General features: G+C 41.9%; 1 protein-coding gene across 2 annotated transcripts in view; it reads left to right on the top strand.

Moving 5' to 3' along the window:
• PLA2G4B (phospholipase A2 group IVB) overlaps positions 1–14,939 on the top strand; it is a 29,843-nt gene extending 14,904 nt beyond the window's left edge. For both annotated transcript variants that reach the window (XM_057365821.1, XM_057365832.1), the window contains 10 exons: positions 540–675; positions 1,654–1,790; positions 2,044–2,266; positions 2,852–2,969; positions 3,823–3,960; positions 5,149–5,253; positions 5,841–6,026; positions 8,951–9,117; positions 9,613–9,799; positions 11,339–14,939. In XM_057365821.1, the coding sequence (XP_057221804.1) occupies positions 540–675; positions 1,654–1,790; positions 2,044–2,266; positions 2,852–2,969; positions 3,823–3,960; positions 5,149–5,253; positions 5,841–6,026; positions 8,951–9,117; positions 9,613–9,799; positions 11,339–11,577 (1,636 nt within the window). In that variant the 3' untranslated portion in view covers positions 11,578–14,939. The remainder of the gene's footprint in view (positions 1–539; positions 676–1,653; positions 1,791–2,043; positions 2,267–2,851; positions 2,970–3,822; positions 3,961–5,148; positions 5,254–5,840; positions 6,027–8,950; positions 9,118–9,612; positions 9,800–11,338) is intronic.
• The last annotated feature ends 203 nt before the right edge of the window (positions 14,940–15,142 follow it).

Below are 15,142 nucleotides of genomic sequence, written 5' to 3' on the forward strand. Positions count from 1 at the left end.
ACATTACCTAAACAACACAAATACTCTGGAGAAAACAGACTTGTGGCTTTGGGGATAGCAACAAAGAAGTGTAAGCTAGGGAAGACAAAATGTTGCATTGTAAAACAATGAGTCAGACAAGAAACAAGCAAAAATTATTTTAGTGTCTTTTTCATTAKACCGTTTCTGTATAAATCTGCAGTACAAGTACATATGGAAGACCTTGTTAGGTTTAAATCACCCTTTACTCAGAAATTATATGAAGCAGAAATAGAAAGAATTCAGCTTACAAAGGCACTGGAAGACATAGAAGCCTTTCTTTTTTATTTTTTGTATTTGTTATCCTTAGCTCACAAACTTAGTAAATTTTACACTGAATCAATAAAGACACCGTGTAGAAGCAAAGCAGTTGATTTCTTTGAAACAGAAAGATGCATTTCTGTATAAATCTGAACAAGGAATCATGATTTTTTATGTATTTATTAGACTGCAGTTGTTGAAAATAGATCCATATACATTCTAAACACAATTCTGTGCCTCTGGATTTATTTATGTTTCAGCACGGAAAAACTAGATGTGCGCTTAGGGTATGATCTGTGCCAAGAAGAACAAGAGTTCTTGCATAAAAGGAAAAGAGTGGTTGCTGGTGCCCTGAAAAGGGTTCTTCATCTGGACAGAGATCTACATGGACATGAGGTCTGTGCCTTGGGATCCCAGCATGGGGTGTGGGGCTGTTGAATTAGGATTGGCACAACTCTCCACAGAGTTTCTGGGAGTTTTTGTATGTAGATAACAAACCCATTGACTGAATGGCATGTAGATAACAAACCCATTTGAGCAGAAAAGGTTCTCGGTGTGATGTTCCCCATACTGGTGCAAAATCTCAGCTCAGCTATTCGTGCCTCCATTCTTTTCAATGGGCCAAATTACCAAAAYATACCCCTCTTCAAAGCCAGTTCCCAACAGTATGATGCTGTGGGTCAGTAAGATGAGGCACTGTGTTAGATRCAGCCTAGTCAGACAACCTAAACCAATATGAAAACAGGAATATTGGAAATTCACCTCACACAGATATTTATTAAATAACCACAGTGTAATGTCATATTTTTAGGCTTGCTTTTTTTTCTTCATTTTCAGAACACTTCTTACAAAAATTAAAAGTAATTTGTGGTGAAGAAAGAACATTAGAGCATTTTATAACAAGTATGTTTTGTTGCCAGGATCCAGGGTGAATTTTTAAAGGAAAACCTCTTTTCTTCCTGGAGTTATATTTATTGAATGAATGCAGTCCAGAGAATCAGCTGGGTTAAAAAAACTTCCTTAATCCATTTTAATTGCATTTTTTGCAATTTATATAAATTTATATATTTATAAATTGTTATTTATAATAAAAATCATGTCATTATCTCTTCATAAGTATTGCAATTCCAATTATAAAGAGCAAGGATATGAAGGAAAATGAAAATGAGTGCATATTCAAGCTCATCCAAGCACTGGGGTTAAGAGTCTCTGSAGGTTCATTTAAATAAGGTACTGGTAAAGATTGGCTAAATGGTCATTTAATTTCATTGTCCTCCAATGAAGTCTGCTGAAGAAATTCTAAGAGCTGTAATTAGACTTTTCCAAGGAAGCATAGGAATAACTTTCTGAGGCTAATACTTGTATTTTGAACAGGTCCCGGTGATAGCTGTTATGGCAACAGGGGGAGGTCTCAGAGCAATGTCAGCTATGTTTGGCCACCTCTTAGCTCTCCAGAAGCTACATCTGTTGGACTGTGTCACGTATCTCACCGGGGCTTCTGGYTCAACATGGTGCGTACAGAAAATGAGATTTGTTCTGGGATGGCTGTGATTACTTTTCCACACAGTGAGAAGTGCCTCTGTTTCAAAGACTTACATTGTTAACAAGTGAACATAATTCCCTTGTGAAGCTCTTGCTGCTGGCTCCCAATTATAACTTCAGTTTAGGTTCACTGGTTCTCTTMATTGATTTACTGTGTAAATGTATCAATTTTTAAAAGTAATCTACATAATTGGGTGATTTTCTCACATTTCTGCTCCTTAGGACCCTAGCAGACCTGTATGAGCATGCTGACTGGTCACAGAAGTCTCTGGAGGGGCCACTTAAGGCTGTAAAAGARCAAGTGACAAAATGCAAACTCAACCTCATGTCTATAGACCAYCTGAAGTATTATCACAAGGAACTCACTGAAAGGGCAAAAGCAGGACATGTGTCGTCTTTTACAACTCTGTGGTCACTTGTTCAGGAGATGTTCTTACATGAACGGGTAGGTGCATGGTCCTGCCACRCATTTGGGAAGCAGCCACTTATTTTCTGTAGAGCTTTGCTTTTTGAGGGCATGATGTAATGTGTGTAACAAATCCRAAGAGACTGAGCCATCTGAGTGGGGTTTGTAAACTATGGCAGAGGATCTTGTAGCCAGGATTTTCCAGGTAGATAATGAGGTGCCTCTGTACTGGGGTGCGCAACAGCTGGTGACTTCAGTAGGCAAACTTCCAGAAAGAACTGAGGAATTCCCACCYCCATCCTCCCTGAAAAGTCAGATATTTTAAAGTCTGTTTCTATTTTGACATTTAGAAGTTAGAGTGATCTGTCCTCATSTAAATATTGATCTCAGCCTTAGTAAAGATCTGTGGGATGCAGGCAGTCAAGGCACTTAGATATGATAATGAGAGTTGCTTGGTATCCCAGGAAGGAAAGCGCAGGGACATGAAGGAAAAGGTCTCTTACAAAAATGCAACTTATGGATTCCTCTGTGTTGTAAAATATCTRTTATCGATCTTTACTTGAGTAGATTGTGCTAGTGTGCTCTTACAGAGGTTTACTGTGATTTTTCAATCTCACTGATTAGCCAAGAAAGTACAAACTCACAGACCAGCGCAAGGCATTGCAGCACGGACAAAACCCATTGCCTTTCTACGCAGTCCTCAATGTGAAAGAGGAGAAGTTTGGTACTTTYAAATTTAGAGGTAAGTGTTCTAGAGTTTCTTCTGATTCTGGGTATGGACTAAAGAGAATTTGGAGAGAGGTGTGTATATGTGGAGAAAAAAAGGGGAATACATCCGTTGTTTGCTCTGACTCTGTCCCGACTCAACATTTATCTTTTAATAAAATGTTTGTCTCTTTTGCAAACTGCTGCATGTTGGTTAGAAAAAGCACATCTGAGGATATCATCCTCAGCCATTAACAGGACATTAATTAAAAWTCTGGGGTGGAGTCCTATTTTTGCAACGACAGACATTGTGAGTGAGTGTGGGAAAATCAGCTGATCTTTTTCTGCCATGCCTATAAAAYGGCTTTGATGCTTCCTTAGTTTCTAGGCGTGCTGTGAAATATAATTATCGCTTCCTAAATACTGCACTGATGAGGGTATGAAAATGGAGTGGAGTATGATTGCTGTGATGGGTGTGATAYCACATCCTTTAAATGGACACAGGTCACATTAAACAAAAGGTATTAAAAGTAGCAGGGAAGGGAGAGCAATTAGTCCTAACATTTAGTTAAATTTTTAGCTATTGTTCTACTGTAATGCCTGTGCAGGACAGCTTGAGCCAGGAAACTGTATATCCATATCACATTCTGGTGATTTCTAGTGTGGTGATGCAGACTGGCAGTTCTGGGTTAGTACAACTTCTGGTTGCAAATAATCTCTCAACTTGTGTGGATGTAGGTGGTGCAGCTTGCAGCACAAAGGTGTGGATAGTACAGAGCTGCTGAGACAGGCAAGRTCCTTGGAGCTTGTGGAKAGTTTKGTCTACATGGGRAAGTTTTGGGGTTTTATTTTTATTGTGACAAACATCCCCCATGTCGATTCTTTTGTAGAGTGGGCAGATTTCTCTCCCTATGAAGTGACCATACCGAAATACGGAGTCTCCATTCCTTCAGAATATTTTGACAGCGAGTTCTTCATGGGAAGGCGAGTGAAGAAGCTGCCAGAATCTCGGATCTGCTATCTGGAAGGTGACATAGCAGTGCAATATAGCTAATCACACATTGTAGAAAACACAATACTTGCTAGCCACAGGCCTGTATACAAGACTCCTTGTCAGCAGGTCTGCTTTAGGTCTTAATTCAAGGTGCCTTTTACCTCTGTACATTTCTCCTCTTAGTATGTCTTCTTTCCTCCTGTCTTCCCTTTCCACCTGGGTAGATTTRGGAAAGTTGCAGCATGGTTCCTATYCYGTTTTCTAAACCAAACCAGATGRTGGAAGAGGCAAATTGAGGAAATAATAAGCATTCCTTCCCTGATTAGTCTCCAACTCCTCAACTTCATARATGGTATTTCTAGCCAATGCATTCCTGGGGTAGAAGTGGAAGGAGCTGAAAAAAAAAAGTCATCTAAAATAATCCACAAAGGYAGAAGCCACCCACGCTTTGTGGATTGGGGATGATATCACTAAACTTCTCTACTCATAAGGATAAAGGATGCCTTTTTGACCTCCAACAACTACTTTAACTGGCCATTTTGCCATTAAAGATGAAGAGAAGGGAAAAAGCAGCTAGTCAGAGGAACCCATCTCTCCCAGGTAGATTTTAAATCCTTGCAAGAGTTGTAGTTTTGATGCCAAAAACAAGGGTAGAGGAGAAAAACCCATATTTCTCTCACTGTGGAGTCTGCTAGAGATTTAGTTTGTTCCTCATGTGAGTACCTGGCATAGARCTTAATGACAGAGGAAAGTTCTTYCTTTTCCAAAAGCAGGGTCACATATGGAGCCAATTCTGTTTTGAACCTGGACCAGCTGCACTCCACAGAAACAGAACATGCCTGGAAGGAAAGAATGAGCCTTAGATAAATCTAAATAATAAATCAGTTTAAAGAAGGCGCTTATGCTTACATGGCTTCACGATGCTTTCAAAGCTTACTTTCTCTCATRGGTACACAGGAAATGCTCTACAACATCATTTGGGTGGCTGGTACCTCTTATTTTATTACTCTGTGCTATGCAGGGAATATTCCATGTGTAGKTACCTCCTGAGAAAGAGCACAGAAACGCTGACACCGCTCTGAACTCTCAGAAAACTGCTGCTTAAGCTGTGTCATGGTGGGGCCAGGTTGGGTGGGCTGAGAATGTGTAGCATGGATGTTTGTAATAGTCAGTGGTTAACATGTGRTAATGCAGTACTTCTCCCATTTGGTTTGACTTGCAGGTCTTTGGACAAAYATCTTTACTAGGAATTTGCTGGATGGCTTGTACTGGTCCTCAAACTCAAATGAATTCTGGGAACGATGGGCCCAAGATATGGTAGATATAGGTAAGAGTTTCTAAAGTATTGCCTCTCTGTGGCTGTTCCAGCATGATTTTAACCTGTATTAGAATGATTGCTGTGTCTTCTCTCCTCTCTCTGTACTTCTTTACCCCAGAGGCACACTTCATGTTCATACAAATGTTTTTCATTTAAGATTTCCTCGTGGTCTGTTAAATGACTCTGCCCATGACTGCACATGAGAAGGGTGGCTTTTACTTGTGGGCAGAAGTACAAAGCCAGTATATTATTTGAAAGTGTAAAACACAAAAGCTATAGGCACAGCTATTTCTTTATATTCCTTTATATTCCTTTATATTCCTTTATATTCCTTTATATTCCTTTATATTCCTTTATATTTCTTTATATTTCTTTATATTTCATTATGTCTTTATATTTCTTTTCTTTATAGAAAAACAAGTATCTCTTTGTTTAAATAACATGGGTCATATGCACATGTTTTCCAGCAGCATGCAAGAAGCAGGGATGGAAGTGACCCACGGGAAGACAACAAGGGTGGTTAGCCAGCAGAAGCATCTGGCAGAGTAGATTGCTTGTGTTTTTTTCCCTATTTCATGGTTTCTTCTCTATTTCAGAAAGACATTGTCCTGAGGAAGACATTACTGTCATCGAGCCTCCATCTTGTTTGTCAGGAAAGTTGTATGAAATGTTTCAGGACATTATGACCAAGCGTCCACTACTGGGACAGTCGCATAACTTCCTGAGAGGCTTAGAATTTCATAAGGATTATATCCATCAGAAAAAATTTATTGAATGGAAAGGTAACTGCAACAAAGAGTTAGCTGCAGTGTGCAGGTAACATCTCAGATTTTTTTTTTTTTTTTTAGACTTTGGAAAACTCACATTTAGAGATATTTGTTTCAGGGTTTGGAAATMGGCTGATTTGGACCTATGTTCATGGTGTCTGTTTATTTAGGGTAGCAGGGAAAAATGAGCTAGTCCATGGACTGCTCTTTCACTTCCAGAAGATACCTGTAATTTGTGTCAAGGAATGCTCTGCTATAGGAAGTTTGTCAGTCTGCATAGGTGCAGTAGTCAAAAGATTCAGGAAGGGCAGAATCTTTTGAGATCAAGAAACAAAAGTAACACCAGAAGCATAAATTAGCAGGTTATTATGTGGATCAGATGAAGGAAAGGACTGGTTGCTATTTCTGCCTGATGAATTATCCATCCAGAGACCTCTCTTTAACCCCTCAGAAACAGAAATACCAAAATCCAACTAAGAAAGTTAAAGTCACATAGGTTTAGACTGTGTATGTTTAACAGATACATAGACTTGATATATAAATTGAACAGTGATTTTCTATGGCTGTGCTCTGAAGGCAGGCAAACAGCCATCATAGTTTTACCTCAAAATCTATGAAACAGTCTGTGAAGTGATAGCAAGGTGATGGAGCTGAGGTTYTCTGCATCAAAAACCTTCCTGTAAACCAAGCATATTCATTTAGTCCATGAACAGGTAACAATGTGGAAGAAGCCCACATTATTGAGGTTAATCTGACTTCAGCAAGAAAGCACATATTCTCTGCCTTCTCTGGGTCCTTCTCTTTGGCAAGTTGTGTTTTCTCTRCCATTTTATGCAAGTTACAGTGCGTTTTGTCCCTCTCTGCCATTGCTACACAGTTTGGTGACAATGGTGAGAGATGGTGGTGCTTTTTTTGCGGATTAAGGCAGAGCCCACAGTGCTTTAAAATCTGCTTTTAAAATGTTCAGTAAGAAAAGTCTGTGTCCAAAAAGGGTCTSCTATAAGAAAACAAATGAGAGATGAAGAGAAGTAGCATAAGAAGGGTGGGTGAGAAAAGGAGCAAGCAAGTCATTTCAGAAGGTGGATGAAGGGTGAAATTGTCAGTCAGTAAATGCTAAAAAACRTAACTGTCCTTACATTTGCTGACTATCAATTTTGAAAGGCAAATGGGTAGAAGCAGATTTCAAGGAGGATTTTGAGGAAGTGAGCAAAAGAGCACTAATGACTATCYCAGGGCAGGTATTCTACAAATTAAGTAAAATATGTGGAAAGCATGAAATCCAGAGTGGGTAAAGGGGAACTAAAAGTCTGGAGTGGGAAGAAGTAGCAGGTTTTCTGTCTTCTTTTGGCTRCCTGCATAAAACCAAGCTAAACCCAGGTATGGATCCATCTCTAGGAGCAAGAGGAGATGCCAAGTCTGTGAGAAGAAATGATGGTCTTGTGGTAGATGAAGTATTGAGCATATAGCTTTGTTTTAAAGGCTTCCCTGCAACTCAGGTTATCTGACATATTTTAAAAAAAGGCTTTCAATGCCTAGTTTTCCTGATGAGAAATTTGAGAACTGAAAGTCTGGAATTAGTGCAATGCATTTACAGTAGGGTTCATGCTTTTAAGGGAATTTCTGAGACCGAACTTATTCTAGTTCACATATCTGGCCATGAATAAATGCTGCAAAGTTTCATAAAGTAATATGAAAATGGGGGTAATGGAATTTCAACTAAAAATGCTCTCCGAGCCAAATAAAACTAAAAAGTATGCTCTGTTTCTTCTGTGAGGGACTGCAAGCAAATGTCTCTCATTACAGTGGAATCGGTGAATTCTCAGCAGCCTTGAATACTAAAATAAGCACATTTTGTAAAGGCCTGACAGKGAGGGAATGGAAAAATTATGAATTATTACTTCAAGCTGGTGTGAAACATTCCAGGCTATGGAACAAACTAGAGTTACTCTGCATRGTTTAAATCAGCACTACAGAATGAGGCCAAGGAAGCAGAGAGATTGAATGAATTGAAAAACTGGAACTTACCAGCAGAACTTCTGTGATCATCAGATTTCTTAAAATGCCTAAATACAATTTAAAGCTCAATTATTCGGCTCTGGGCTTTGCTACCTTGTTTTGTGAACTTGAGGAACACTCTTAARCCACTATTTTGATATTTAAAACCATGGCAAAATGTTCCCTGTTCCATGAGACTGAAAGGGTGCTGGAGGAACAATAGAGGACTTGCTGTCTACARGGAAAGCTGGTGAGGCTGCTAGCAGAGAAGTAAGAGTCTATCAGAAACTGGCTTTAGATCTCAACTTACCAGTTGGTATAATCCCCTTTTGGCATTGATGTGAGGTTTAATTAGTTCAAGCAGTATTTTAAGCTGTTGGTAGGCGATGTTGTGTGTGTGATRTGGTATTTTTTTACAGCCTGGCTAAGATAGTTATATGAGATCACTGAAAGCGAGTTGAAATCAGACTTTTCAATCTGAGAGAGGAGTTTAACTCTGAGAAGGCAAAAGCAAAAAATGAGCAATGCAAAAATGCARTGATGTATTGCTTTTGTTGGCTGTGTTGCTACACCGTGAAATTGTTTTTGTTGTTTGCATTTTTCCCAGTTCTTAGGGGGAAAAAAATCTGTTGAAGTCTGTATTCTGTGAAAAATGACTCCCCAGAGCAGCTGTGAGGTCAGTGGAGTCTGTGTCTCACCTGTCCTCTTCCTGGCTGCCCCATGGCCTGCCTTTGTGAGTGTGCCTGGGAGAGAGTGGAAACAGGCCAGGTGTGCCCAGATGTGCAGTTGGAAGGGCGTGCTCCTGAGGCCATGTTTGTGTGGAGGGAGGTGAGCCTGGTGCTGAGGGTGACCAAGGAGCTGCCCTTAACRTGTAGCACAGACAGAATTGCTCACTCCTTCTTTCCTAACAATGCACTGCTAACTATATTYAAAATGTTTTTCAGACACTGTGCTGGATGGCTTCCCTAACAACCTGACACCGCTGCAGAAATATCTTTGTCTGATAGATGTTGGCTATTTCATCAATACCAGTGGTGCAGCACTYTTCAAGCCAGAGAGGAATGTAGATGTCATTATATCCCTTGATTATGGTTTGGGGAGCGTGTTCAAGGTGAGAAGATTAACTTCATCTGCTCCTTGCTGAGTAGAACTTCTTGTCTCACTTTTAAGTATGTGGCTGTCTAAATTTTAATCATATATCACCATATCTTGGAGGAGGAAAGAAACTTCCTTCAAGAACAGAACTGTAGAAACTGTTAGGCTCTTTTCTCTGTAGGGATTACAGCATTACTTCCTAGAATCCTCAGGGAATTGCGGTAACAATTGTTTGCTGAAGACATGCCTGTGATCTCTCTTGGCTTGTCAGGATGAATTCTGAGTGTGACTTTGGGTCATTCACTTGGGCTTGTAAAAAACGTTATAGGGTGATAAACAGGCATTGCCTGACTTGTGTTGAGKGCTGGCCAAAAGTAAGGTTGTACTGAGGCTACTTTGGACTACATGTTCAGTGCTTCTAGGGAATGAATTAAGATAATATTTCTAGGATACCTGAATAGACCTGTTTCTTGTCTTAGAGCTTTAACTCCATGACATTCTKTATCCACAGCAATTACAGATGACGTACAAATATTGCAAGATACAAAATATCCCATTCCCCAAAGTGGAGATAAGTCCAGAAGAAGAGAAGAACCCGAAGGAATGTTATATCTTTTCGGATGCAGAGGACCCCAGAGCACCCATAGTAATCCATTTCCCCCTGGTGAATGACACTTTTAAGGAATTYAAGGAGCCAGGTAAATGTCCACTGGGCCATCCAGCCCTGCACCCCTGCATTCTCCAGGCAGGCTGCCTGTGGTGCTGCTGGGGGAACCTCCTGCCCATGCCCCAAGGGACAGCAGGGTTGGACACAGACCTGGGCAGGGGGAGCACATGTGGCTGGGGTGGGATAGGCTCCATGTGGTGCTTGGGGCAGAGCAGAGAGATGTGGGGCCAGCCTGGGATGTGCASCTGTCTCTGCTCAAGCACCTGGGGTGTGCTCCTTCAAGTTTTACCCAAAATTCTRTTGTGGCTCTGAGTGGGACCACAGCAAAATGGAAGTCTCTGAGGGAGCATTTGGGAAGGGTAGGAATAGCAGCAGAAAGTAAAGGTACTTTTCTGCTCTGATGTTCCGTGATGCTCAGTAATTATGTACAGTAAGAGCTAAATCAAGAAAATCACATTTAGAAACTCTGTGGATGAAAAGAGGAGCTGTTCTGGAGAGAGAACTGTGGTTGTTCAGTGGAAGCTGGAAATGGTCCAAATGGCAATGTGTGGTGAGATCCAACCATTGAGYAGTGGGTGGCAGGTAAAGCAGGTGAGGATTTTGGAACTTATCTGAATGAAATATAGATGAGATGGTGCAGGGCAGAGCAGCTGCTGCCAGTTCTCAGTGCTCCAGGCCCAAACTGGTGAGCTTTGACACTCACCTGCATGTCTCTGAGCAGGCTGTGATTCATCCATCAAGCTGACAACCCCCAACTGATGTGGGTGGTTGGAGGAGGAGGGTCTTTGGCAATCTGCTTTCATGGATTTCAAGTTTAACAGTGGAGCTTTTTGTTTCTAGGTGGATGAGAGACATCTTGTGGAATGTGGGTGCTTCTTTTTCTTCTTTTTAACTATTGAAGTTCTGAAAATGCTCAGCTTGTGAAGTGCCCATTTGCAGTGCAGCAATTACAGACTGTGGACTTGAGGCAGATGCAGCTTTWTCTGGTTGTGGATAGCATAGATCATTCATCTCTCTGAATATTGTGAGGCTCAGTGAAACACTGGATATTTTTAGATCAGCCACTTCTAGTGGYAACCTGTGCCCAGCACCCAGTCCCTCTGTCACCTGCAACAGGCTGTGGTTAGCATCACAAGGCCCTTGTATGTTCCACGGTGTCCACTCACTCTAGCTGGCAGATGTGCACTTGTCACCACTAACCCAAGGGTGATCATGGATTCTGAAAATTGTTCCAGGTGTGTCTTTGAGAGCCAGACTTACAGGGTTTGGAAAGGATGTGGACCTATGGGCATGCTGCCCAGGAATGATTTCTGCAGGGGCAGGACAAGGAGGAGTGTAAGAATTTGTGCCARCTCTGCTGAGGGATTTCCAGGTCTCAGCTTTAGCAGGAGGGAAAGGAGGAGTAGCTGGGAAATTTGACCAGGAATGGCTCTTTCAAGCTGTGGATTTRCAGTATTTCCTGGGGGCTGATTTTAACAGTGGATTCTGCCAAGTGGGTCAGTCCCCTACACCACCTTGTGACAGTTCTCCAGATTCATCTCACTGTGGTGGCTCTTGTCTTTCTGTGCAGGGGTAAGGCGTGGTCACTCRGAGATGGAAGAAGGCAAAGTTAACCTGGAGAACAACTGCTCGCCATACTACCTCATCAGGCTAATCTACTCCTCTGAAAATTTTGATAAACTTGTGAATCTGAGCAAATACAACATCCTCAATAACAAAGACAGGCTCCTCCAGGCAATCAGCTGTGCTGTAGAACGAAGGAGACGCAGAAGGACTGGGAATTTCTCCAGCTACTCTGGATACCCCTAGGCTGGGTTTTTGCACTGYTCCCCACCGGAGGCTATAGCAGCACATTGCAACACATCACAGTCACATTACAACACATCACAGTGTTTATTATTTGCAGAAAGCTGARGAAACCTGTACATTTCTCACCTTGCCTTGTTCAAGCTCATAGCTTTCAAAAGGGTTTATTTAATCTCGTTCCCCTGTATTTTCAGCCCACAAGAGCCTCACAGTGTGGTCTTACTTGTTAAGAAATTAAGGTTCTGGTTAGCAGAGACCTCCCAGGATCTCCCTGATCTTATAGCATATGGTGGTGGTGGTAGTTCTTTGTATGAGCCTGTGCCTTCAACCCTGAGCCCATTGTCAGTGTCCTTTCAGTACTTCATTACACGTCAAGTCCTGGCCATTTGCATTCAGTGATGTCCAGATTTTCAGACAGGCTGAGCAACTAGAATTTGCACTGAATTGGTGGGCTCAGCTTTGAAGTCAGGCATGTGTATGTGAACAGCGGATAAACTGCAGTGTGGACAATTGCACTCTGTCTGGCCCATTCCCCTTGCTGATTTAGAAATTACTCCTTTTTTCCATTCCCCTGCAAGAGTTTGGCACAGAAATGCTGCTCCAGACTGCCATGAAGGGGGTGGTTACATTTCAAGAGAGCAGTTGGTAGCTGCAGTGAGTGAGTACTGTTCTTCTGAGCATTTTCTGGAGGAAAAGTTCTGCATAAAGCCCGAGTGATCATACTGATTTTTACCAGCAGTGCCTTTATGAATTAAAATTGCRAGGGCCTGAAACAAGTTTCATAGCAGAAGCTTGAGAGGAATAATTACCATAGACTCAAGTACATTTAATTTAGTAATCATGAGTGAGACACAAGGTGGTTCTCCTTACAGATGTAAGCTGAATGTAGGACAACATCATAACTCACTAACAGAGTGCATAGCCATTGTATTTTCATCCCCAGAACAAGCATAGCATAGCATTTTTCCCTTTATAGTCTTCCATCCCTAGCATCACAGGCAACATATTTTTAATAGGTGTTACATAAAATACAGCACAAATTAGAAAAAAATAGGACACACATTTTCCTCCTTGCTGGAGGAAAATATTAGGGAAATGACACCTGGTTTTCATTTGCTTCGGAGTGCAGTGAGAGATTTTGCCTTGAACTAGRAGCTTGGAACATCTGTATAGCCCTCCACTGTATTATAAAGCTAATAGGGAAGAATGCTGAGTACAGAAGTTGGAGAAGTTTGCAGACTTCCTCACACTGAAGGATTTGGACCTGCTTCTGGATTATTTATTCCATGAACAGCATATTCATCAGAACTACCAAGGAAAATTTCACATATTTCTTCTGTGTTGGAAATTTGCTTGAGATCTAGAATTAGTTGTACATGAAGTCAAAAATTAGACAAAGAAAGAGGGGTCTGTCTTCTTCATATACACAGGCAATATTGAAGCTCAAAGGGAGAGAATTTACAAAAGACTTGGTTGCCAAAGCCTGCATCTACTAAACGCTRCTTCTGCTGCAATGGCAATGGGTAAACCTCAGCAGTGTTTTTGATACAATGCTCACTTGCTGAGCTGAGGAATACCATGCAGAACCTGAGGAGTGTTAACAGCTGGAATACAATTGTGCAGCAGGATCCAGATGGTGAGAAGATAACAACTAATTCAATACTGGCTGTAAGACAAAACATAAAGAGCCATTTTGAGCTGAGAGTGATCCAGCTGGATGTGTTACCTTTGCACAGGAGAGCAGYGTGTCCTGGCACAGTATTTTGTGGCACTTACAAGCCCACATGGCTCTGTGCACACGTGCATAGGGGGTGCACCATTCCTGTGCTCCTCTGGCTGGTCCTAGAAAGCTCTGCTGCTGCAAAAAAAGACATCCCTGTTGTGTTCTTGGGCTACAGTGAACAATCTGTACCCCTTGTGAACCTTGGCAGCACATGCCCAGCAGCGAGGCAGCTCAGCCACACTGACACAATTGGGACTCTCAAAATGCTGTGCAGACCAATAACTGGGCATGTTTGGTGCATTCACAGTGCTGCTAATGCAAACAGAAATGCTGACTWAAATGTGAAGGAGCCACAAACCCACAAGGTTTTCAGGTAACCCACAGTCAGTGGGGAATATCTGAGGGACTGTTAAAGCTGTTATAAAGGGAGGGAAGGAGGATGGGAGGGAGGGAGCCTTGGGTGGGGAGGGTTCTCTGCTGGGAGAGCTGTCACCAAAGGTTTTACTAACACTTAGAGTCAGGTTGGGAACTGCAATCTAATCTTGCAGCCAGAGGCACAGACAGGCATGTGCCCTTTCATCTCCTTGTGGTCCATGTGGTACCTCTGTAGCTTTAAATGATAATAGCTTTTTCAAATGTATTTTTGCATTTCAGAGCCTGAAATGATGTGAGGGCTGTATCACTGCCCATCATAGTGCCTTTTTGTTTTATTTTGGTTGCCTTTTTGTTTTTGTAGCATGATGTGAGTGCAGCACATGGGGACACAGCTTAGTGCTGGGCTTGGCAGTGCTGAGTTAACAGCTGGACTCGATGGCTGTAGAGATCTTTTCCAACCTAAACGGTTCTAGGATTCTGTGCCATTGAGGGAATGTGTTGATGGCTTGTTGGTGTGGTAGGAGGAGCTGGAGGGCATTTGTGAASACAGAAGCTGCTGGAGGACTCTGCAGGTTGGAGGGACCTACAGCTTGCACAGTCTTGTCTGTGCAGCTTTTGGGAAGTTGTGGCTGGCACAGTCTGTCCCTCAAAGCACCCCTGAACTCTGGTTCAGAGCATGCTGATTAGCACTGCCCCAAACCCACAGAAATATAGGGCACAGTTTCAGTGACATTAGGCTGATCAGTGACCTGTGCTCAGGACTGGTCCTTGTGCCCTTTAGGGTAAATATGGAGTCTAAGGGCCTCTGAAATTTTGTGTGCTGGTTCCTCAAAGGTTGGGGGGTATTTTTTCCCTTGGCCCCTTTCTTGCCTAGTGCCCCATGCTGTACTGTGGCTGAGCAGAGTGCATGCAAAGCAAAGCAGGCACTTCCAGGAGAAAGCTGCCTCTCTGCATCTCACCAGAAAAAAGCACATGCCGTACTTATAAACCAGGCCTTGCTGGTCTGGGGTTGTGTTTGGTTAACCACTGGAGAAGAATGCATGCCCACCAAAAACCTCATCTGAAATGCACCCCACATCACTGCTCTCTGATGAACATTTTGCTGGAAAATCCTTGAAAATATAGAGCTTGCTATCTGCTGCCAAACACAAAGGAAATGAAACTGTTCATCTAACTATTAGTTGCTCTTCATAGAAATCACTTGCTTGTGCCTTTTAACCATTTAATAATATATTAGTTCAAAATAAAATATTGCAAAAGAGCACCAGACCTGTGAAAGTCTTTATGTGCTTAAATACAAGGCAAAGTTTTTTCCAGTTGTATAATCACTACAAATGCTGAACACCTGCTGAGAACTTCACAGGGCATTTCTTGGTTTCAAGATTGAATGGAAGAAATCTGGGAGAAGATCTTCTGGTTTACAAAGGTATGGAGAACCTGGAACAAAACCTACCTCTTGTGGTAAAACCC

The sequence above is a fragment of the Malurus melanocephalus genome, unplaced genomic scaffold (genome assembly GCF_030028575.1).
Source record: "Malurus melanocephalus ecotype Western Australia unplaced genomic scaffold, MMel_1.1 scaffold_2, whole genome shotgun sequence".
NCBI lineage: Eukaryota > Metazoa > Chordata > Aves > Passeriformes > Maluridae > Malurus > Malurus melanocephalus.